This window comes from Narcine bancroftii, chromosome 3 (genome assembly GCF_036971445.1).
Source record: "Narcine bancroftii isolate sNarBan1 chromosome 3, sNarBan1.hap1, whole genome shotgun sequence".
In the NCBI taxonomy this organism is placed as follows: domain Eukaryota; kingdom Metazoa; phylum Chordata; class Chondrichthyes; order Torpediniformes; family Narcinidae; genus Narcine; species Narcine bancroftii.
This window is the reverse complement of record NC_091471.1, coordinates 287,679,626-287,702,298: the sequence shown is the minus strand read 5'-3', so window position 1 is coordinate 287,702,298 and position 22,673 is coordinate 287,679,626. Positions and strand designations below refer to the sequence as shown.

Below are 22,673 nucleotides of genomic sequence, written 5' to 3'. Positions count from 1 at the left end.
ACACCAAAGTTCTTTGAATGCAAATCCAATACACATGCTGGAGAAATTCTGTAGGTCACACAGCACCCATAGGAAGGATAACCAACATTTGGGGCCTGGGTCCTTCGTCAGCTGCAGACACTGGAATAAAAAGGTGGGGGAAGGAGTAGAGGAGAGAGCACAGGACAGGAGCAGCAGCACAGGCTAGCAGGCAAGACGTTATAGGTGGATGCGGGTGAGAGGGTAGAAAAGAAAAAAATCTGAATGGAGAATTAATAGGTGGATAAGGGTGGGAGGTGATGGGGGAAGGGTAACTCTGGATAGAGAGGGAAGGGAGTGGGGAGTTGGAGCAAACGAGATAGAAGAACAAGGAAGAGATAGAAACAGGATGGGACAAACTGATGGTCGATATTAATGCCATCTTGTTGACGTTTTGCCCAGATAGAATTTTAGGGGGTATTCTGCCAATTTGCTGGTAGCCTCGAATTGATAGTACACGAGGCCATGTCGGTGTAGGAATCGGGAACAGAATTGGAATGGTTGGCTTTTGGGAGGCCCCGCTAACAGAGCAAAGGTGCTCATCGAAACGATCTTTCAGCTTGCGTTTGCCTCTCTGATGCAGAGGAGACCATAACAGCAGCACCAGGTGCAGTATATGACCCCCTGCAAATTCATGTGAGGTCTGCTTCACTTGGAAGGATTGTTTGGGGCTCTGAATGGTGGTAAGGGAGGAGGTCTGGGTACATTTAGAATTTCTTGTGGTCACAGGGGTAGATTCCAAGGGGTGATTTGTGGCAAGGGAGGGAGCAGTCCCTGTGGAAGGTGGAGAGAGGAAGATGTGTCAGGTGGTGGGAAAAAAAAAGCTGAGGAGTGATGGGGGAGAGAATCGTGGTAGCTCTTTAATAGGAAAGCTAGAAGGAGGGGTTGAGAAAGAGAGAGACTCAGAGGGTGAGTTAACAGAAAATGGAGAAATCAATATGAATGCCATCTAGTTGGAGAGAGCCAAGATGGAATACAAGGTGTTGTTCCTCCAATATGCATGTAGCCTTAGCTTGGTCTAAGACAATGCATAAACAGGAGACCATGGACAGACATGTCAGAATGGGAATGGTGTGTGGAAAATAAAATGGCTGGCCACTGGGATGTCCTTGCTATTGTAGAAAATTGAAGGTGCTAAACAATACAACCTCCCAGTCTAAATCTAGTCTCTCTGATGTAGAGGAGGCCACAAAAGGAACATTGGCTTCAGTCAATGATCCTTGCAGATTCACAAGAATCTGTTTGGGCCACGAATGATGGTGAGAGAGAAGGCGAGGGTGCATATAGCATTTCTTGTAGTCAAAGGGCTAGAGTGATTCATGGGAAGGGATGAGTGGATGACAGATTACTGGAGGAAACAGTCCCTACAGAAAACAGAGAGAGGAGGGAGGGAGGGCAAGATATACCTGGTGGTAGGATCACATAGTTGATGACAGAAATTAAGGAGGATAATATGTTGGATTTAGAGGCTGGTAGAGTGGTCAGCAAAGACGAGAGGAATTCTGTCCTTGCTTCTCGGGCTGGAAGGCACCAAGGCAAATGTGCAGGAAATAGAGGAGAAGAGGGTTAGGGCAGAGTTATTGGAAGTAGAGGGGAAGCCACATTTTTTTTGAAGGAGGTCATCCTGGATGTTCTGCAATGAAAAAATCTCATCCTGGAAGCAGATGCAATGGAGATGGAGGAATTAAGAGAAAGGAATAGTATCCTCATAGGAGACAAGGTGTGAAGAGGTGTAGTCAACCAAAAGTTATCTAATTACTTATTTTAATTTGTGGAATCAACCGGTGCAAAGTTTCTTTTGTGCTTCCTGTTATTACCTGGCTGAAATGCCTCAAAACTAAAAGTACCATTGCAAAAGTACTTTGGAACATTTTTAATGCGAGTTGTTTCTTCCGGATGGTTTTTACCCCTATTAATGTTAGTAGGAAACACCTCAATGCCAGGATAGTCGATCACCTCATATCTGCAAATGAACTGAGTGGCCCAAGCAAAACACACACACAGATAATTAAGTTCTCAGCACCTGCCCTCAGTCTGCATTTTATTGCAAATTGATTGACTGGGCAGCACACACTCTGTTCAGGCTGCTACCATCAGGAAAGAAGTATAGGTGCCATAAGACTTGCACCACCTAATTCAGGAACACCTCCACTATCAGACTCCTCGAAAACAAACTCAGACTCATTTAAGGACTCCTACTTTTGCACTTTGATTTTTTTTTCTTCTCTGTATTGCAGTTTGTTTACATTGTTTACATGCACGCATCTTCTGGAGTATAGCTTTTTTGTACTATCAATAAATGGTAATTCTGCCTTGCCCACCGGAAAAAGAACCTCAGGGTTGTATCATACATTAACATGATTTATTTCCATGCGTTACAAACCCCCAGATCTTCATTGTGTGCTACACCGTGTTGCTGATCTAATTGTGGAATGTCCTATTTCAGTCTTGCTGCAACGTCATTAACTCTGCCCAACATTATTGATGCTCCATCAGACGTAAACATCACCATTTTATGGAGGTCAAGTTTCTTCACTTCATAAAACTGCTTGACCGCTGAAACAATAGAAGAAGCATCGCACACCTGCAGTAGGACCATTCCACCAAAAAACTTTTTATACACAATACAATCTTTAGATCTGAATTTGAAATACAGAATGAGACGTTTGTTGTCAGATCGGGCTGTGGTTTCATCAACTGTTAACATGTGAAAATCTGCTATTTCTTTCTGAACAATATAGTTGATAGTCTACGGAAATTTGAACGCATAATTTTTGCTTCGTTAGCTGTCTGGGAATAATTGAACATACTTTTCCACATGTTCGATAATGTGTTGAACTGAATGTAAAGACTTATTCATTTTAAGAGCTAATAACACGCTGTTGATAACTATAATCTCCTCTGTGGTAAGTGGGTGGAAAGGGAAGGTTGAGAACCACTGCTCTAGACCCAATTATTACTGAAATATTTTGCTTGAGAAAAACGGTCATTGGCCCTTTTCCTTTGGAGTTATGAAACTGCGCACATAAGATTCAATTAGGTTTGATTAAAACAATGGTCTTCAACCTTTTTCTTTCCACCTACATACCACCATAAGCAATCCCTTACTAATCACAGAGCACCTATGGCTTAGGGATTGCTTAAAGTGGTATGTGAGTGGAAATAAAAAGGTTGAGAGCCACTGCTCTACACCCATGACTGTGCAATAAAGTTTGTCTTCAATGCACTCTAAATTCATTGATGACACCACATAGAAACATAGAAGATAGGAGCAGGAGTAGGTCATTCAGCCCTTTGAGCCTGCTCCGCCATTCAATGAGATCATGGCTGATCTTAAAGTTCAGTACCCCGTCCCCGCCTTCTCTCCGTAACCCCTAATTCGCTTATACTGAAGAAATATATCCAATTCCCTCTTATATATATTCAATGAACCTGCCTCTACTGCTCTCTGGGTAAAGAAATTCCTCCTCATCTCGGTTCTAAATGGTTTGCCTATTATCCTCGAACCATGACCCCGGGTTCTGGACTCCTCCACCAATGGAAACATCCCTTCCGCATCCATTCTGTCCAGTCCTGCCAGAATTTTATACGTCTCTATGAGATCCCCTCTCAATCTTCTAAACTCCAGCGAGTACAATCCCAAATTGCGCAATCTTTCCTCACAAGTTATTCCTGCCATTCCAGGTATCAGCCTGGTGAATCGCCTTTGCACTCCCTCCATTGCAAGAACATCCTTCCTCAGATAAGGCGACCAAAACTGCACACAATACTCCAGGTGTGGTCTCACCAAGGCTCTGTACGGCTGCAGTACTCAAACCCTCTTGATATGAAGGCCAACATACCATTTGCCTTTTTAACCACCTGCTGTACCTGCATGCTCGCCTTCAGTGACTGGTGCACAAGAACCCCTAGGTCTCTCTGCACTTCCCCATCTCCCAATCTATAGCCATTCAAACAATAATATTACCAAAGTGGATAACCTCACATTTATCCACATTGTAGTGCATTTGCCATGTATCTGCCCAGTCCCCCAATTTATCCAAATCACACTGGAGCTTCCTGACCCTCCTCTTCAGTGCACAGAACCCCTCCTAGCTTAGTGTCGTCTGCAAATTTGGAGATATGACATCCAATCCCCTCATCTAAATTATTAATGTAAATTGTGAACAGCTGGGTTCCCAGTACAGACCCCTGTGGCACCCCACTGGTCACCGCCTGCCACTGAGAAAATGAGCCGTTTATCCCTACTCTCCGTCTTCTATCTGCCAGCTAGTTCTCAATCCATATCAATACCTTGCCCCCAATCCCATGAGCCTTGATTTTGCATGCCAGTCATTTATGTGGGACCTTATCAAAGGCCTTTTGGAAATCCAGGTACACCACATCCACTGGCTCTCCCCCATCTATTTTACCTGTCACCATCTCAAAGAATTCCAATAGATTTGTCAAGCACGATTTACCTTTTGTAAATCCATGTTGACTCTGTCCGATCCCTTCTCTGCTGGTCATGTGCTCCGCTATTACATCCTTAATAATGGATTCCATCATTTTGCCCACTACTGATGCAAGGCTCCCCGCTTTTTCTCTATCCCCATTTTTAAATAGTAGGGTAACATTAGCTACCCTCCAATCCATGGGTACTGATCCAGAGTCTATTGAGTTCTGGAAAATAATTCTTAAAGCATCTGCTATCTGAATGTCCACTTCTTTAAGTACTCTAGGATGTAGATTATCAGGCCCTTGGGATTTATCGGCCTTCAATCCTTTCAATTTCCCCAAGACCATGTCCTTAGAGATACTGATTTATTTCAGCTCCTCCCTTTGCATTAGTCTCTGTTTCCCAACATCCTTTGGAGGTTATTTGTATCCTCTCTTGTAAAAACAGAACTAAAGCAAGAATTTAATTGGTCTGCCATTTCCTTATTCCCCATTATATCTTCCCCTGATTCTGACTGCAAGGGACCTACTCTTGATTTCACCAATCTTTTCCTTTTGACATATCTATAAAAGCTTTTGCAGTTGGTTTTTATGTTTACCGCAAGTTTACTTTCATAATTTATTTTTGCCCTCTTGATTAATCCCTTTGTCCTCCTTTGCTGCATCTTGAACTGTTCCCAGTCTTTGGATTTGGTACTTTTTTTGGCCAATTGATATGCTGTCTCTAATTTCCCTTGTTATCCATGGATGAGTCATCTTTTTTGGTTTATTTTTATGCAATTCTTCCATTAGATCTTTGAATGCTTTCCATTGTCTATCCACTGTCAACCCCCCCCCCCCCCCACCATAAACACCACCCAATCAATCTTACTCAACTCCCGTCTCATACCATCATAATTCCCTTTATTTAAATTCAGGACCTTAGTCTCGGTTTTAATTTCTTCACTCTCCATGTCGAGTGAGAATTCGATCATACTGTGATCACTCCTACCCAAAGGGCCTCGTACAACAAGATTGCCGATTAGCCCCTTTTCATTGCATAATACCCGGTCTAAAATGGCCTGCTCCCGAGTTGGTTCCTCGACATATTGGCCTAGATAACCATCCCGTAAACATTCAAGGAATTCCTCCTCCTCCTCAGTATTTTTACTAATTTGGCTAGTCCAATCTATATGTAAATTAAAGTCTCCCATGATGACAGCTGTTCCCTTATTGCACGCTTCTCGAATTTCTCTTTTGATGCCCTTTCCTCACCAAACAGTAGGTGATGAGTCAGAATATGGACTATAGATCAAGAATGTGGTTGTGTGGGTGTCAGAAGAACAATCTTTCTCTTGACACCAGCAAGACCAGGGAGCAGATTGAAGACTTTAGAAAGTGGAAGCCAAGCAACCGCACACCTGCCTCACTATCCCTTCAAATTCCTGGCAGTCCACATATTGAGGAGGGCCTCTTCTGAAGCCAACACATCGCCGATGGCAAAGAAGGCACACCAAGACTTCTATTTTCAAGCAGTCAGAGAAAATTCAGCTTGTCAATGAACATTCAATGAAATTTCTACAGTGGCACAGTGGAATGTATATTGACTAGTTTTTGAAACTGGAGTGTCTGGGAATGTAGGAGGCTGACGAAAGTGGCAAACCCAGCCAAGTTCTTCATGGGCAGCAAACAACAAAGGGGGAGTAACAACAAGGTGGCAATGGTGCAAACAGAAATGAGTGTAACAATGTTCAGTGATGGAAAGGTATGGATAAGAAATGAGGTGTGCAGAGACTTTGAACAGTTTTATTTTTGTAAATAATTTAGTGTGAATAAAGTCTATTTTTTGTTAAAAAAAATCATGGGCACCAAATTCCCTTCCATTTATAAGACAGTCTTAAGGCAGCCAACATTACAAAGGATCCCATCACCCTAGTCACACTCTCTTCTTGCTGCCATCATCTGACAGAAATGATGGAAGCCTGATGTCTGACACCTCTAGCTTCAAGAACAGTTCCTCCACACCTCCAAATAGCTTTGAGACTTGTAAACTTCCCTGTATTACCCCAAATATAAACTACTCCACGACCACCAAAGGATCCATCTGCGTCACTGAAACATTTTTTGCACTAACTGCAACTGCTAACATTCATTTATCCTTTTGTATTTATTATCTATGTATTGTCTCATGGCAATTTAATTTATACTATTGTTGTCAGTGTATCTAACATACTGGTGTGGTGCATCTGTTCTTTCTTCTTTGGCTTGGCTTCGTGGACGAAGATTTATGGAGGGGTAAATGTCCACGTCAGCTGCAGGCTCGTTTGTGGCTGACAAGTCCGATGCGGGACAGGCAGACACGGTTGCAGCGGTTGCAGGGGAAAATTGGTGGGTTGGGGTTGGGTGTTGGGTTTTTCCTCCTTTGTCTTTTGTCAGTGAGGTGGGCTCTGCGGTCTTCAAAGGAGGTTGCTGCCCGCCGAACAGTGAGGCACCAAGATGCACGGTTTGAGGCGATATCAGCCTCATATCGCATCCTGTAAATGCGATTTGCATGAGTTTGCGGATCCTCCTATGAAAAGCCAGAAGAGAGGAGTGTTGTCTCAAATAGAAGAATGACTAGATCCTTTACTGATTTATCATTTTTGTCAGCTTCTGCTTTCTGCCTTAGCGTTTCAACAATTGGGTGATCAGGATTGATCTCCAAGTGGTCAATGTGGCAGGCACCAAGAGATTTCTTTAGGCAGTCCTTGTACCTCTTCTTTGGTGCACCTCTGTCTCAGTGGCCAGTGGAGAGCTCACCATATAACACGATCTTGGGAAGGTGATGGTCCTCCATTCTGGAGACATGACCTACCCAGCGCAGTTGGATCTTCAGCACCGTGGATTCGATGCTGTCGGCCTCTGCCATCTCGAGTACTTCGATGTTGGTGATGAAGTCGTTCCAATGAATGTTGAGGATGGAGCGGAGACAACACTGGTGGAAGCATTCTAGGAGCCGTAGGTGATGCCGGTAGAGGACCCATGATTCGGAGCCGAACAGGATTCAGCCTGTCAAGCCTGCTTCGTCATTTAATAAGATCATGGCTGATCTGGCCGTAGACTCACCTATACCTACCTTTTCCCCCAATTAACCCTTAATTCCCCTACTTTGCAAAAATCTATTTGCACTTAAATACATTCAATGAGGCAGCCTCTACTGCTTTCCTTGACAAAGAATTCTACCATCCTCCTCTGTCCTAAATCTACTACCTCAAATACTGAGGTTATGTGCCCTGGATCTAGTCTCACCTACCAGTGGAAATAACTTTCTAGCCTCAATCTTATCTATCCCTTTCATAATTTTATGACTCTATAAGATTGCCTCTCATCTTCTGAATTCCAGCAAGTACAATCCCAGGAAACAAAGTCTCTCATTATAGGCTAACTCTCTCATCTCCAGAATCAATTTGGTAGATTTCCTCTGCATCACCTCCGAACCCAATGCATCATTTCTCAAGTAAGGAGACCCGAACTACACACAGTACTCCAGGTGCAGCCTCACCAGTACTCTGTACAGTTGCAGGAGAATCTCCCGGTTGTTACATTCAATCCCTCCAGCAATGAAAACCAATGTTCAATTTACCCTTCTTGATAATCTGATGCAGCTGATAACCAACCTTCTGCAATTCATGCACAAGTCACTCTCTGCAGAAAAGCATTCTGCAATCTTTCACCATCTGATCTTCTATTTTTACTTGCAAAGTAGATCTCAGGTTGACCAACATTGTTCAAATTCATTGTTAGAGTACATGCACAACATCATATACAAATATTCTTTTTTTCTTGCAGGCCAGGCAGAATTTCTACTTATCAGTAGTGCAAGCTACTTTTCTTTGGCTTGGCTTCGCGGACGAAGATTTATGGAGGGGGTAAAAAGTCCACGTCAGCTGCAGACTCGTTTGTGGCTGACAAGTCCGATGCGGGACAAGCTACTAGACATGCATACAAAAGAGAAATGTAAACAAAGAAATGTAACGAACTGATTGAAAAAAAATCAGTAATAAATAATGTGCAAAATAAGAGTTCCTACATGAGGCTCTGATTGAGTCTGTTGTTTAGGAGTCTGATGGTGGAGGGGAACTGTATTCCAACTGCCATACCCTCACTTACTCAATCTTTATTTGTATAGATTCTCTGCACCTTCTCTGCAATTTTCTTTATCGATCAATTTTGTGTCATCAGCAAATTTAGATACACTACATTTTGTCTCCTCTTCAAAATCATGTAAACAGTTGCGGGCCTAGTACTGATAATTCTTGGTTTGTTGCCTGTGCCAGTGTAATATAATTTGGTGGCCTGAAGACAACTCACAGCAGTGATTTTTTTCCCCTTTACTATACCTGCCCAGCTGAATTTAACACTGCTCCTGACATTACACCATCTCTCACTATCACCCTGATCTCATCCTTAATAAAGACCACTAACTACCTCTCTTTCCTTCCTTATAACCTGATGCCCTTGGATAGTTCCTTCCCAATCATCTTTGCACACATTGTGTAATGGTCACTAAATGTCAAGTTGCATTTATTTGCAGCGTACAGTGAAAATAAGCGCTTTTTCTGGACCGTGGACCTTGTTATTTACATGGTTAAATTACATCAGAATTAAAAAAAATATATATCACATAAATATCATGTTACACACGCTAGCCCTGTGTCCCTGGAGTTCAGAAGCCTCAAGGTTTGGGGTGGGGGGGGGGGAGAAACTGTTTCACAATCTGGTCGTGAGGGCCCGAACACTTCAGTACCTCTTCCTGGATGGCAGGAGGGAGAATAGATTGTGGAAGGGGCGTGTGGAGTCCTTCACAATGTTTACAGCTTTCCGCAAACAACAGCCTTTATAAATGTCTATAATTGCAGGAAGAGAGACCCCAATAATCCCCTCAGTAGTCTTTACTATCTGCTGCAGGGACTTGCGTTCTGGGATGGTACAGTTCCTGAAACAGGCGGTGATGCAGTAACCTAGGATGCTCTCAATACATCCCCTGTAGAATAGAGTGACGGTGGAGGGTGGAAACTGGACTTTCCTCAACCTCCGTAGGAAGCAAAGGCATTGTTGGGCCTTCTTGGCAATGGATCTTGGGGGACCAGGAGAGATTCTCCACCAAGTGTACGCCAAGGAATGTGGTGCTCTTGACTACCCAATGGTGAAGCCGGCATTGGTCAGTGGAGAGTGATCAACTACCATCTCCTTTGTTTTATTGTCGTTCAGGTGTAGGTTGTTGTCTCTGCACCAGTCTATTAGTGTTTGCACTTCCTCTCTGTCAGCTGACTCATTGTTCTTGCTTATGAGCCCCACCATGGTCGTGTTGCTCGTGAACTTGATGATGTGATTAGAAACTGTATCTCACTGCAGTCTGGGGTCAGCAGGGTAAATAGCAGTGGGCTGAGCATGGAGCCCCGGGGGGGGCCCTTGTGCTCAGTGTGTTGGTGTTGGACATGCTGTTTCCGATCCAGACTGACTGAGGTCTTCCAGTCAGGAAGTCGAGGATCCAGTTACAGAGGAAGATGTTTAGGCCCTTTATGCTTCAAGTTCACTGACCTCATTTCAAACATGACAGGCATTCGGATAAAGTGCTCCAACACTGTCTTTTTAGTACGTAGTAATCTTTGTCTTTTACATTTGGCCTTTTATATTTACTCTAACTTTTGTCTTTTCTAACTTTAGCTTCAGACTAGCATCCCTCCATCTGACTGCCTGGATTCCCATCCTCTTGCTATATTAGTTTAAATGTTCCCAAAACCATTAACAAACAACATCCCAGTTTCCTGCCAGGTGTAGACTGTCTGGTTCGTACTGAGCCACCTCAGTCAGAACCACTTCCAATGCCCGAGGAATCTAAAACCCTCCCTCCTGCAACACTGCTCGAGCCACATATTCATTCCTAGTTGTCCAGCTATTCCTACTCTGATTAGCACATAACACAGTAGCAATCCTGACATTACTATCTTTGAGGTTCTACTTTTAAAATTTATCTCTTAGTTCCCTAAATTCAGCTCGTAGGACCTCATCCCACTTTTTTTTTTTTTTTTTTACAATGTGGGTACCTACCTCTTCCTTCAGAATGTTTCTTAGCCACAGAAGTGCCCTTCTGTGCCACAGAGCCACTGCCAGTGCCATGACCTTGGCTACTGTTGGCTTCCCTGATGAGCCATCTCCCCAATAGTATTCAAAGTACCCAAAATAATTTGGAGGGAGAGGACCATAGGGGAGTCCTGCACTGCTCTGCTTGCTGGTCACCATTCCCCATCTTTTCTTAGACCCAATAGGGTCTACAGCACAGAAATAAGCCCTTCAGTCCATCTAGTCTGCGCCAATTTATTCTGCCTATTCTCATCGACCAGCATTCAGTCTGCAGTCCTCCATACCCTTTCCATCCATGTACATATCCAATTTTCTCAAATCAAACCAACATCCACCACCTCCACTGGCAACTTGATTTGACACTATAAAAAATTACACATACAGAAAATGTAATCCACAGGGGAGCACAGTTAGAGCAGTGGTTAGCATAACAGTGCCAGCGACCCAGTTTTGAATCTGACACTATCTATAAGGAGTTTGTACCCGTGTCTGCATTGTTTCCTCCGGTTTCATCCCACCCTTCAAAGCATACAAAGGTTGGAGGGCCTATGACCATGCTTCCAATGCCTGCAGCTGTTTGGGTTTTAATTAATTACATAATTCAGGCCATTACCATCTTCAACATGACCATCACCAATCAAAATAAAATGCAGAACTAAATCAGCCATATCTTACGATCACACTGATCAGTTTATATAGCAGCAAAGGGCCAAATTGGTTTTAGATTTTAGAATACAGCGCAGTACAGGCCCTTCAGTCCTCGATGTTGTGCCAACCCATATATTCCTTCCCAAAAAAAGTACTAAACCCACCCTATCTCGTAACCCTCTATTTTTATTTCATCCATGTGTCTAAGAGTCTCTTAAATGCCTCAATGTTTCAGCCTCCGCCACCATCCCCAGCAAGACATTCCAGGCACCCACAACTCTGGGTAAATAAAACACTTACTTACCCCTGATGTCACCTCTAAACTTCCCTCCCAGGGCAAGAATAGCAAACATCAGAAGATATATGTACAGTGTTGACTGTCCACCCTATCTTTGCCTCTCATAATCTTGTAGACCTCTATCAAGTCTCCATCTACACTCCAAAGAGAAACGTCCCAGCTCTGTTAACGTTGCCTCAAACTTGTTTCCCAATCCAGCCAATATCCTGGTAAATCTCCTCTGCACCCTCTCCATAGCTTCCACATCCTTCCTATAATGAGGTGACCAGAATTGAACACAGCACTCTAAGTGTGGTCTTACCAAAGATTTGTAGAGTTGCAACATGACCTTGCTACTCCTGAATTCAATCCCCTATTAATGAATCCCAGCATCCCATAGACTTTCTTAACTATCCTATCAACCTGTGCAGCAACCTTGAGGGATGTATGGATTTGATCCCAAAGTCCCTCTGTTCATCCACACTCCTAAGTAAGTGACCATTAACCCCATACTCAGCCTTCTGGTTTGCCCTTCCAAAATGCATCACCTCACACTTATCCAGATTGAAATCCATCTGCCACGTTTCTGCCTAACTCTGCATCCTGTCTATATCCTCTTGTAACCTTCAACAACATTTAGCTCCATCCACAACTCTTCCAACCTTCATATCATCCGCCAACTTACTGACCCATCCTTCCGCCTCATCATCCAGATCATTTATAAAAAGAGCAGGGGTCCCAGAACAGATTACTAGTCACCGACCTCCAGGTAGAATACTTTCTCTGCTTTCTTCCTACAAGCCAATTTTTTTATCCATATAGCCAAGGTTCCTGTGATCCTGTGCCTGATGACTTTTTGGATAAATCTCACACCTTGTCAAAAGCCTTGCTAAAATCTATGTAGGCCACATCTACCACATTACCTCATCAATTTCTTTTGTTACCTCCTCAAAAAACTCAATTAAGTTCATGAGGCATGACTTTCCCTTCACAAAGCCATGCTGACTATCCTGGAGTTGACTAGACTTCTCCAGATGCTCATAGATCCTATGCTTAAGAATCCTCTCCATTAGTTTGCACATCACTGACACAAGACTCACTGGTCTATAATTCTCAGGATTCTCTCTATTACCGATTTTAAATAAGGGGATGACATTTTCCATTCTCCAATCCTACAGCAACTCCCCTGCAGCCAAAGATCATTGCTATTGCCCCAGTTAACTCTTCTCTCACTTCCCACAGCAGCCAGGAGTATATCGCTTTTGGCCCGGGAAACTTATCAATATGGATGTCGTTAAGAATTTTCCAGCACTTCCTCTTCCTTAATCTCCACATTGTCCAGCACACAGGCCTGTTCAATTTCAACCTCTCCGTGATCCAGGCACTTTTCTCTTGTGAATGCTAATGCTAAGTATTCATTTAGGACTTCCCCAACCTATTCTGCCTCCAGGCACTTGTTACCTCCTTTATCCTTTAGCGGCCCCACCTTCATTCTCATCATCCTTCTGTTCTTCTCATACACATAGAACACCTTTGGTTTCTCCTTAATTCTACATGACAAGGCCTTCTCATGCCCCCTTCGAGCTCTCCCAAGTCCTTTCTTAAGCTCTGTCCTGGCTACCATACATTTCTCATGAGCCCTTCCTGTTTCCTGCTTCCTATATCTAATGTATATTTCCTTTTTCTCTTGACTGACCTGTTTCATCAGCCACAGTTCCCTTTTCCTATCATATTTTCCTTGTCCCAGCAGGACAACCTTACTTTGAACCCTCACAAGTGGTCCCTAAACTACTACCACATTCTTCTTTGGCTTGGCTTCGCGGACGAAGATTTATGGAGGGGGTAAAAAGTCCACGTCAGCTGCAGGCTCGTTTGTGGCTGACCAGTCCGATGCGGGACAGGCAGACACGATTGCAGCGGTTGCAAGGGAAAATTGGTTGGTTGGGGTTGGGTGTTGGGTTTTTCCTCCTTTGCCTTTTGTCAGTGAGGTGGGCTCTGCGGTCTTCTTCAAAGGAGGCTGCTGCCCGCCAAACTGTGAGGCGCCAAGATGCACGGTTTGAGGCGTTATCAGCCCACTGGCGGTGGTCAATGTGGCAGGCACCAAGAGATTTCTTTAGGCAGTCCTTGTACCTTTTCTTTGGTGCACCTCTGTCACGGTGGCCAGTGGAGAGCTCGCCATATAATACGATCTTGGGAAGGCGATGGTCCTCCATTCTGGAGACGTGACCCATCCAGCGCAGCTGGATCTTCAGCAGCGTGGACTCGATGCTGTCGACCTCTGCCATCTCGAGTACCTCGACGTTAGGGGTGTGAGCGCTCCAATGGATGTTGAGGATGGAGCGGAGACAACGCTGGTGGAAGCGTTCTAGGAGCCATAGGTGGTGCCGGTAGAGGACCCATGATTCGGAGCCGAACAGGAGTGTGGGTATGACAACGGCTCTGTATACGCTTATCTTTGTGAGGTTTTTCAGTTGGTTGTTTTTCCAGACTCTTTTGTGTAGTCTTCCAAAGGCGCTATTTGCCTTGGCGAGTCTGTTGTCTATCTCATTGTCGATCCTTGCATCTGATGAAATGGTGCAGCCGAGATAGGTAAACTGGTTGACCGTTTTGAGTTTTGTGTGCCCGATGGAGATGTGGGGGGGCTGGTAGTCATGGTGGGGAGCTGGCTGATGGAGGACCTCAGTTTTCTTCAGGCTGACTTCCAGGCCAAACATTTTGGCAGTTTCCGCAAAGCAGGACTTCTGTGCTTTCACCCTTAAATATTTGTTTCCAATTTATTCTTGCTAGTTACTGCCTCATCCCTTTATAATTAACCCTTCCCCAGTTCAACTATTTTTTTATCCTTTTCCATAGCTATGTTAAATCTAAAGGAGTTGTGGTCACTCTCACCAAAATGCTCCCCCACCTGACCAGGTTCATTCCCCAGAATCAGATCCAGTCTGGCCTCACCTCTAGTTGACCGGTCCACATACTGTGTCTTGGACACACTTGACAAATTCTGCCCCATCTATCCCTCTTGCAGTCAGTAGGTGCTAGTCAATATTAGGGAAGTTGAAGTCACTCATAACTACAATCCTGTATTTCCCGCACCATTCCACAATTTGCCTTCTTATCTGTTTGTCGGTGTCCCGAGGGCCATTTGGGGGCCTACAGACTACTCGCAGCACAGTGGTAGCTCCCTTCCTATTTTTGACTACCACCCATACAGACTCAGTGGACACCCTCTCCAGCATCTTCCCTTTCTATAGCCATGATACTATCCCTGACCAGTAATGCTACTCTCCCCACCCGCTGCCTTTTCTACCTCTCGTCCTATACTTTTTAAAACACCTAAACTCAGGTACCTGCATCAGCCAACCCTGCCCTTCTTCCAGCCAAGTTTCAGTAATGGCCATAACATCGTAGTTCCGCATACTGATCCATGCTCTAAATTCATCCCCTTTATTCCTAAATCTTCTAGCCTTGAAATAGGCACATTTCAACCCCTCTATGTTTTGTCCCCTGCCTGTCCTTCCCTACCAATTCAAAGGACACAGCATTATGCTTTTGTCCTTCTACCCTGATATCTGGACTCACATTCTGATTCCCACCCCTCTGCCAAACTAGTTTAAATCCTCCCAACAGCTCTAGCAAACCTGCTCCCCTTTCCAGTTCAGGTGTAGCCCGTCCTTTTCGTACAGGTCAGACCTTTCCCAGAAAGGATCCCAATGATAAACAAATCTGCCGAGCTAAGCATTCATCTGTCACACTTCTTGTTTCTACCCTCTCTGCCATGTGGCATAGGCAGTAATCCTGTGATTTCCACCCTTGAAGTCCTGCTTTTTAACTTTTCCTAACTCCAGGACCTCATCTCCATTTCTTTCTAATATTATTGGTCCCTACATGGACCACAATATCCTGCTTCTTGCCCTCCCCCTCCAGAACTCAGTCAGAGAAGACCCTGACACCTGGGAGGCAACATACCACCCAGGAGCCTCAATCTTGTTTACAGAACCTCCTGCCTGCTCTCCTAACCAATGAGTCCCCAATTACCATAGCTCTCCTCTTCTCCCCCCTTCCCTTCTGAGCCGGGGGGGGGGTGGCAGTCTCTGTGCTGGAGATGTAACCACTTTTGACGTCCCTGGTAGATCATCCCCTTCCCCCCCCCCCCCACAACAGTATCTAAAACAGTATACTTGCTGAGGGGAATGGCCACAGGGCTCTGCTCTTTCTTCCTCTTCCCTCTCCTGACAGTCACCCAGTTACCTGTTTCTTGACTTTTATGGGTGACTGTCTCCCTGAAACTCCTGTCTATTACTACCTCCGCCTCCCTCAAGATCTGCAGTTGGTCCAGTTCCCCAACTTGGTTTGTCAGGATGCACCTTTTGCAGGTGTTGTCATCAGGAACAGATGTGCTGTCCCTGACTTCCAACCTCCTACAACCAGAGCACTGGACTGTCCTAACTACTGCCTCCATTACCTACTCCAAAGTTAATTACATTTATTAAAGAAACATCGCTTTACCTCACTAGGAGCAAGCTCTTCCTCAGCCTCTGCTCACTGGGCCACTCCTCATTAGCTATCCCTCCTTTTATTTGTCCCTGTCTAGTATCTCAATTACTCACTCCCACCAATCACTTTACTATTTACCTTTTATTACTTTTTAAAGCGCTTACCTCCAGCTGACTCTTGACAAGCCCAGCTCACACTCCTCCTACTCAGCCCATGGTCTGGAGAAGACTACAAGTAGGCAGGAATCTTTGGACAATTGCATTGTTAGTGTTGAATATGAGAAACAATCCGGTGGAGGAACTCTGTGGATTGAGCAGCATCCGTGGGTGAAAAAGAATGATTGTTGTTTCAGGTTAGAATGCTCCAGAAGATGTATTTTTGTTCCAAATTCCAGCATTTTCAGTCTCATGTCTCAGTCCTCCTATTACTGGGTTAGGTGGCCAACATAACATGACTAGGACTGATTATTCACAAGAAAGAATAATCAAACTGAAAAGAAAAATAGACCTTATCCAGAAGAAAAAGGCATAGAAGCTGACTTTGATTGAACAGTCACCACATAGATAATGAACATAATACTTTGTGAGGTATCCATCCAAATTAGTATATTGTCCAAAAGCATTAATTAACTGGACAATGAAGACTGCTTCCTGAACATACATGGATGTATTTGATGGGTTTTGGGCTTCTGATCACAAAAATCATTTTAAAATTTTCTTACCATGTACCTTTTCAAAAAAATACAACCTTCTTTTGTAATTTCCTGTCATATTTTAAGTCTACTTCAAGCAATGAAGTGTAACACGTCATTGAAAATTCATTTTCTGTATTCACATTTTGACTTCTTCCCAGCTGAACTTGGTGCAGTCAGTGACAAACATGGTGAAAAGTTTCACCAGGACATTACAACCATGGAAAAGCAGAATTAGGGCAACTGGAATCCATCAATACTGGTCGACTATTGTTGGTCACTGACACAAGAGGCATCAGATGCTGAGTACAAATGAAAATCAGTGGCAAAACATTTTTATGTGAGGTGAACTAATGCAATGCATCAACATCATTATGCCATTAACTTTTTTAAAATTTAGCATGTTTAATGTAATGTTTCTTCAACATCCTACGTGATGCAGCAAATCTGAAATTATCTTTGTGCTTAGCTTGAAATTGTCTATCATAATTCCCCCACCCCCCCAGGAAGCAAACCTTCGGTCCAGTGTTACCCTAATTGGGAATTGAATTTAAAACATAATAAAAAGGTTTTTAGTTTATACAGAAGTAGGTAAGAGGCTATGCATTCTATCAACCAATTGATTTCCTTATACTTCAAACCCTTCCATCATCTACAAGGTGGAAATAGAAGTTTGAGACTGTCCTCCCCATTTGCTTGACTGATTGTCTTCAAGTTCAACACCATACAAACTTAATCAGCCATTTAATTGCATGCCATTAATAAAATGTGTCATGGTTACTCACCTAAGCTACTTTAACAGGATGTCCCTCTACCACCAAAATAGACCGAAGCTTCAAGCGCACAGAAACATCACCACATGTCGGTTCCCTTTCAGGTCACGTCAACCCGACTTGGAAATTACATCCCTGTACTTTTGTCATCAAGTTTAAACCTGGAACTCCCTAACAGCACGATGCAACTGCTTGCACCAGAAGGATCTAAGAATGACCACCACCTTCTCAACCACACAAGATGTGCAACAAACACTAGCCTGGACTGTGCTGCCCACATCCTGAGAAGTGAATAAATATACAAACTCGGTTTTGAAAAAAAATTCTCTTCCTCCCCCACTCCTTTGCACATTTGAAAAACTCAAATAGTTCTCTGGCTCATGCCCTGAAATGTCTAATAATAGTTCAAAAGTGAAACAAATTGAAAATCAACAAGACCCACTGTTGGCAGCTTTAACACTTACCATGTGCTCCATGCATATACTGATTTCCCCATCACTGTAAAATGCTCCATAGAAGCCCACAATATATGGAGAGTTACATTCGTGAAGCACCTGAAGCTCTCTGATGATCTGATTGCGAATAGCAGGTTTTATTTCTAAGTGAATCAGCTGGAGAAACAGAACAGGATTCTAATGAATCATCTGAATTAGCGTTTTAATATTGTTCATTTGAATCATACAGGATTTTGCAATTCTCATCAGATCAGACTTTGGATCGATTTTTGAGATGTAGCACAAAGCTCACTGAGTAGATATAAAAATCACATTTAGATTAGGTAATGAGTACCGTTGTTGCAAGTCTACATACACAATGATATTAATTGGACAGAACAAGATTAATTCAATCTATTATGGTCAATGTTATCAAATGACTTAGTTTTGAAACTTCGTTTTGTGCTTAGGCATAGCAATTCTTGAAATTTGTCAAATATTTGATCCCAAATTGCATCTGCTAACATTAGCTTACCTTCCTTGCCATAACAAGACCTGATGGCTTGTGACGTACTTTGGTGACAACACCACCGTTACCAGCACCCAGCTCACATATCTTGTCAAAGTCATCATCTTTCAATTCACCAACTTTGGCCTTCTGTGTTAGAAAGGCTTCAAGTCTATTTTTTTGCTGCTCATCAAGCTCAAGTTCCTCCAACTTCTTCTGGAGGGCTTCTACATTAGCTCTAGAACATAAAATAATACCATCAATTAAAACAAGGTGCCTGCAATGTACTCATAGCTGGTTTAAATCTCAAAGTTTACCAAATTCCAATTATTTGCCTCATCTTCACCCACCCCAATCATTCATAATTTGGGCTTAACTCTATGGCAGGGGTGTCAAACTCAAATTCACAGAGGGCCAAAATTAAAAACTTGGACTAAGTCGAGGGCCGAACTAAATATTTATTGAAAATTTTCAACAACATCTGCATGTTTTCTCTTCTTTCAACATATGTAATGTTAAACTTTTTCTTATTAAAATAAATGTTTACTAATAGTTTTGGATAAACTCTTTCATTGTCATTGGCCCATTTCCTTTGGAGTTCTGAAACCGTGCACATGACGAGTCAATGAGGGATGATTAAAGCAGTGGTCTTCAAACTTTTTCTTTTCACCCACAGACCACCTTAAGCAATCCCTTACTAATCACAGAGCACCAATGGCACAGGGACGCAAGTGGAAAGAAAAAGGTTGAGAACTGTTGTATTGTGGTAACTCCACATCTGATTAGGTTAATTGTTAGGCAAGTGGTCAGAGAAGGACCCACCCCCCACCCCAAGAAAGGCTTAAATCACAGGAACAAAATAAGCTTCCGTCTCACTGCTCCCAATCTTACACACAGTCCTGATGTGGAATGTGGGGTCGCAGCTCCACGTTCACCCGAGTTCAGGTGCTGTCTGTGTGGAGTTTGTACGCTCTCCCCTTGTCTTGGACCAACAGGTCAGTCGCCTGACGAAGGCACCCGAACCCCCCGTTGAAATGCCGGTGTCCGGGGGGGTGGAGGAATTGGCTGAGAAGAGCGCGTTGCTCCCACCCCCCTCCCATGGTTGGAGAGGGATTAAACTGCGATCTCACGGCGCCAGGCTCGTCTCCAAAAGTAGCGGGAGGCAGGATCCGCCGCGCACAGAGCAAGGGGGAAGGCATCGCCAATGATACGTTTGGTCCGGCGTCGCCGCTGAAGCGCAGACCCAGCGAGGATGGTCCCCAACTCCAGCCGCGTCTGTGTGTCCGGGAGCCGGGCGGGCTGAGTGCGGCGCTCCGATCCCCGGGATTCAGGACTCTGAGATCCCTCCACACCTCCATGTCTTCATTTTCACCTTCAGTGTGCATGCGCTATACTGGCGCGGTGGCCAGCGGGCCAACTCTAATATATATTTAATATGATCTTGCGGGCCAAATATAATTATATCGCAGGCCAAATTTGGCCCGCGGGCCAGAGTTTGTCATGTGTGCTCTATGGTAAACACTACAAAATGCTGGTTTTATCTGGTCAACAGCTTTTTTGCAAAGGAGAGAGATTCATGTTGACTTTTCATCTACAAGTTTAAGATGGTAATTAGAAGTTGGAATTACTCCTTCGTGCTTCCAGCTGGTTCCAACATGAATACAAAGGTAAATATATGGGGTAGAATAGGACAGTATCAAGTTAAAAACCAAAGTCATATCAATTATTTGGGCATTTTTAACAAAATAATCAATTTATTCCAATGGACACAAACTCCACTATATGTACACACTAAATCTTATTTTTAAAAGCAATTTCAGAGATTGGCATTAGCCAATGTAATATGATTTTTAGATAGAGTTTGCAATGATTTTACTGAAGAAAGTCTGACATTTCACACATGAATGATCAAAACTCCATATCTATGTTTCTTTATGCGAGTTCAGACAGCACACTGGAAGTGCAGTAAGTAAAGAGGCAGGACTTGCAACACCACTTTGGCAACGCTCTTTTCATTGTCCCATTGTTTACAGAATGCCTGCAGTTCACTTTAGACCTTTTTCTACAGCATCCATTCTGGGAAAATGGGAATATTTTCCTGGAAAGCAGCAGCTGTGTAAAAAACCAAAATGTCTCCTCTTAAAGACGTGTTAGTATTTTCTCACCAGTGCACACAAGAGACCGGAAATATGTACTCCATATTTGACGGCATACGAGACCCCACCCCTCCATTTTTACTTTTAAAAAACTGATTAAAAAGAGCCTGGGTCTTATATGAGAAGGTGACATTTTAGAGAGCATGGTATTGACACCTGGCCCTGGTATCAAAGAGGGAGGGATCACCCACTGTCTGCCCAGTATTGCATCCAGGGCCTAGTATCAGGAAGGGAAGGAGGGATCCCAGGGTGACTTGAAGGCTTCCCCCAGCTGAGCACCGCCAATGCCCCAAACACCCCCCCCCCCCCCAAATGCCGCTGCTATCCCGGACATAACATTAGGTCTCAATGAAACAATGCCAAATACAACATGGCGGGCACCAAGGCCAGGTCACACAAGACATGCTTACCTGTAAATACACTAAAACACGTATACTAAAAAAAATTAAATTCTTAATATTCCCTGCTGAAATGGGGGGTGGGAGATCTTTTATGCCCATGGGTCTTGTATGCTGTCAAATACGGTACTTCATTAAAGGCAACAAGACAAGCAGTCAACATGTAAATATGTAAAACTGCTGGAGCAAAGGAGGCAAAGATGTTTAACCAATGTTTAACTTGACAAAGGGCTCAGGCTTGAGATGTTGGTTATACATAGAATATATGCAAATGGCAAAAAAAAAAAATCAGTAACCAATAGGATGAAGAGCCTAACTCAAAATAAAATGTACCAGGGTCTGGAATCCAACAACAGGAATATTAGCAGAGGCAGATTCAACTGTGGCAATCATATAATTGGTTACACAGGCCCCAAAAGTTAAATGAATGGGACCCAGCAGTATCAGATAGATGTTTTTGCTGTAAGAGGGAAACGGGAACAACAGTACATGGAATTTGGGCATGTGAGAAAGTGGAAAAGTTTTGGGAAGATCTAAATCAGGTATTAAATAAAATCACAAAAAGCAACATACCAAAAAATCCAGAGATCTTTCTTCTAAGTAATATAAGAAGTAAAGAACTTGGACTCGATGTGGATGGAGCACAAAAAAAGATTTATTATGATAGCCTTAGCTGTAGCAAAAAAATGTGTTATGTCGACCTGGAAATTAGAAGATAGCCTGAGAATACAGCAATGGTACATAGAAATTAATAAATGTATTCCATTGGGAAAAATAACATATAATTTAAAAAATAAAATCACAGTATTCTAACAAATTTGGGAACCGTACATGGAACACAACAGAGAAGTCCTACCGTGGACCTCCACCACCTAAAATGACAGAATGAGAAGAAGACGAAATGAACTGACCCAGTGTGTAAAAGTAGATGACACAATTTTCTTCTTTATTTTCATTGTGTGATGACATAGTTTAATGGTTTAATGTATTGTATATGTTGAATGTTGAGTGAATGGGGAGGGGGGGGGGGAAAGGAGGGAGGGAAGGGAGGGGGGAAAAGGGGAGAAAATGACACTGTGTATATTCAAGAGGGAAATGTTTGTGTGTATTTTGGTCAGTATGGTTCATAGTGTGAAAAATTTAAAAAAAATTAAAAAAAGGGAACTGGATAAGCATCTGAAAGGAAAGAATTTCCAGAGCTCCAGGATAGAGCAGAGGGGGTTGGGTCTACCTACACAAGCTGAACTAACATGAAGATGGCAGTCACCTGATGGATAAAATAGCTTTCTTCTGTATTGTTACCACTGATGAATACTCTTCTCTGAATTTGGACTACTACAATCACCAGAGTATTATTTAAATTTTAACGCCACAAAAAATTTAATTATTTCACAATATTACAAATCTATTGCAAATATATGTGATATATATAAAACAAAAGAAATTCCCCTATTTAACTGCACCCCAAACCACCTACAAAAACAAAAGAAAAATATAGGACGAGATTTCAACATGAATACTCCTTACTTTAAAGCTTTTCATAATATACAGAGACCTATTTTAGGAGAAAGAAAATGTCTGAGTTTCATGTAAATATGGTATTCAACTCTGAACTTCCACGTGCCATCTCTCCAATCCCAAATCTATATCAGATTTCCAAGTTATAGCAGAACATTTTCTAGCTATTACTAAAACAATTTTAACAAACTTCACTTGGTACATATTCAATTTTAATTCATG

General features: G+C 43.1%; 1 protein-coding gene across 3 annotated transcripts in view; it reads right to left on the bottom strand.

Moving 5' to 3' along the window:
- The window catches only part of LOC138758913 (dual specificity mitogen-activated protein kinase kinase 2), an 84,413-nt gene that overhangs the window by 49,541 nt on the left and 12,199 nt on the right, over positions 1-22,673 (bottom strand). For all 3 annotated transcript variants that reach the window (XM_069928523.1, XM_069928522.1, XM_069928521.1), the window contains exons 2-3: positions 18,407-18,617; positions 17,902-18,048 (exon numbers count right to left, since the gene is read on the bottom strand). In XM_069928523.1, the coding sequence (XP_069784624.1) occupies positions 17,902-18,048; positions 18,407-18,617 (358 nt within the window). The remainder of the gene's footprint in view (positions 1-17,901; positions 18,049-18,406; positions 18,618-22,673) is intronic.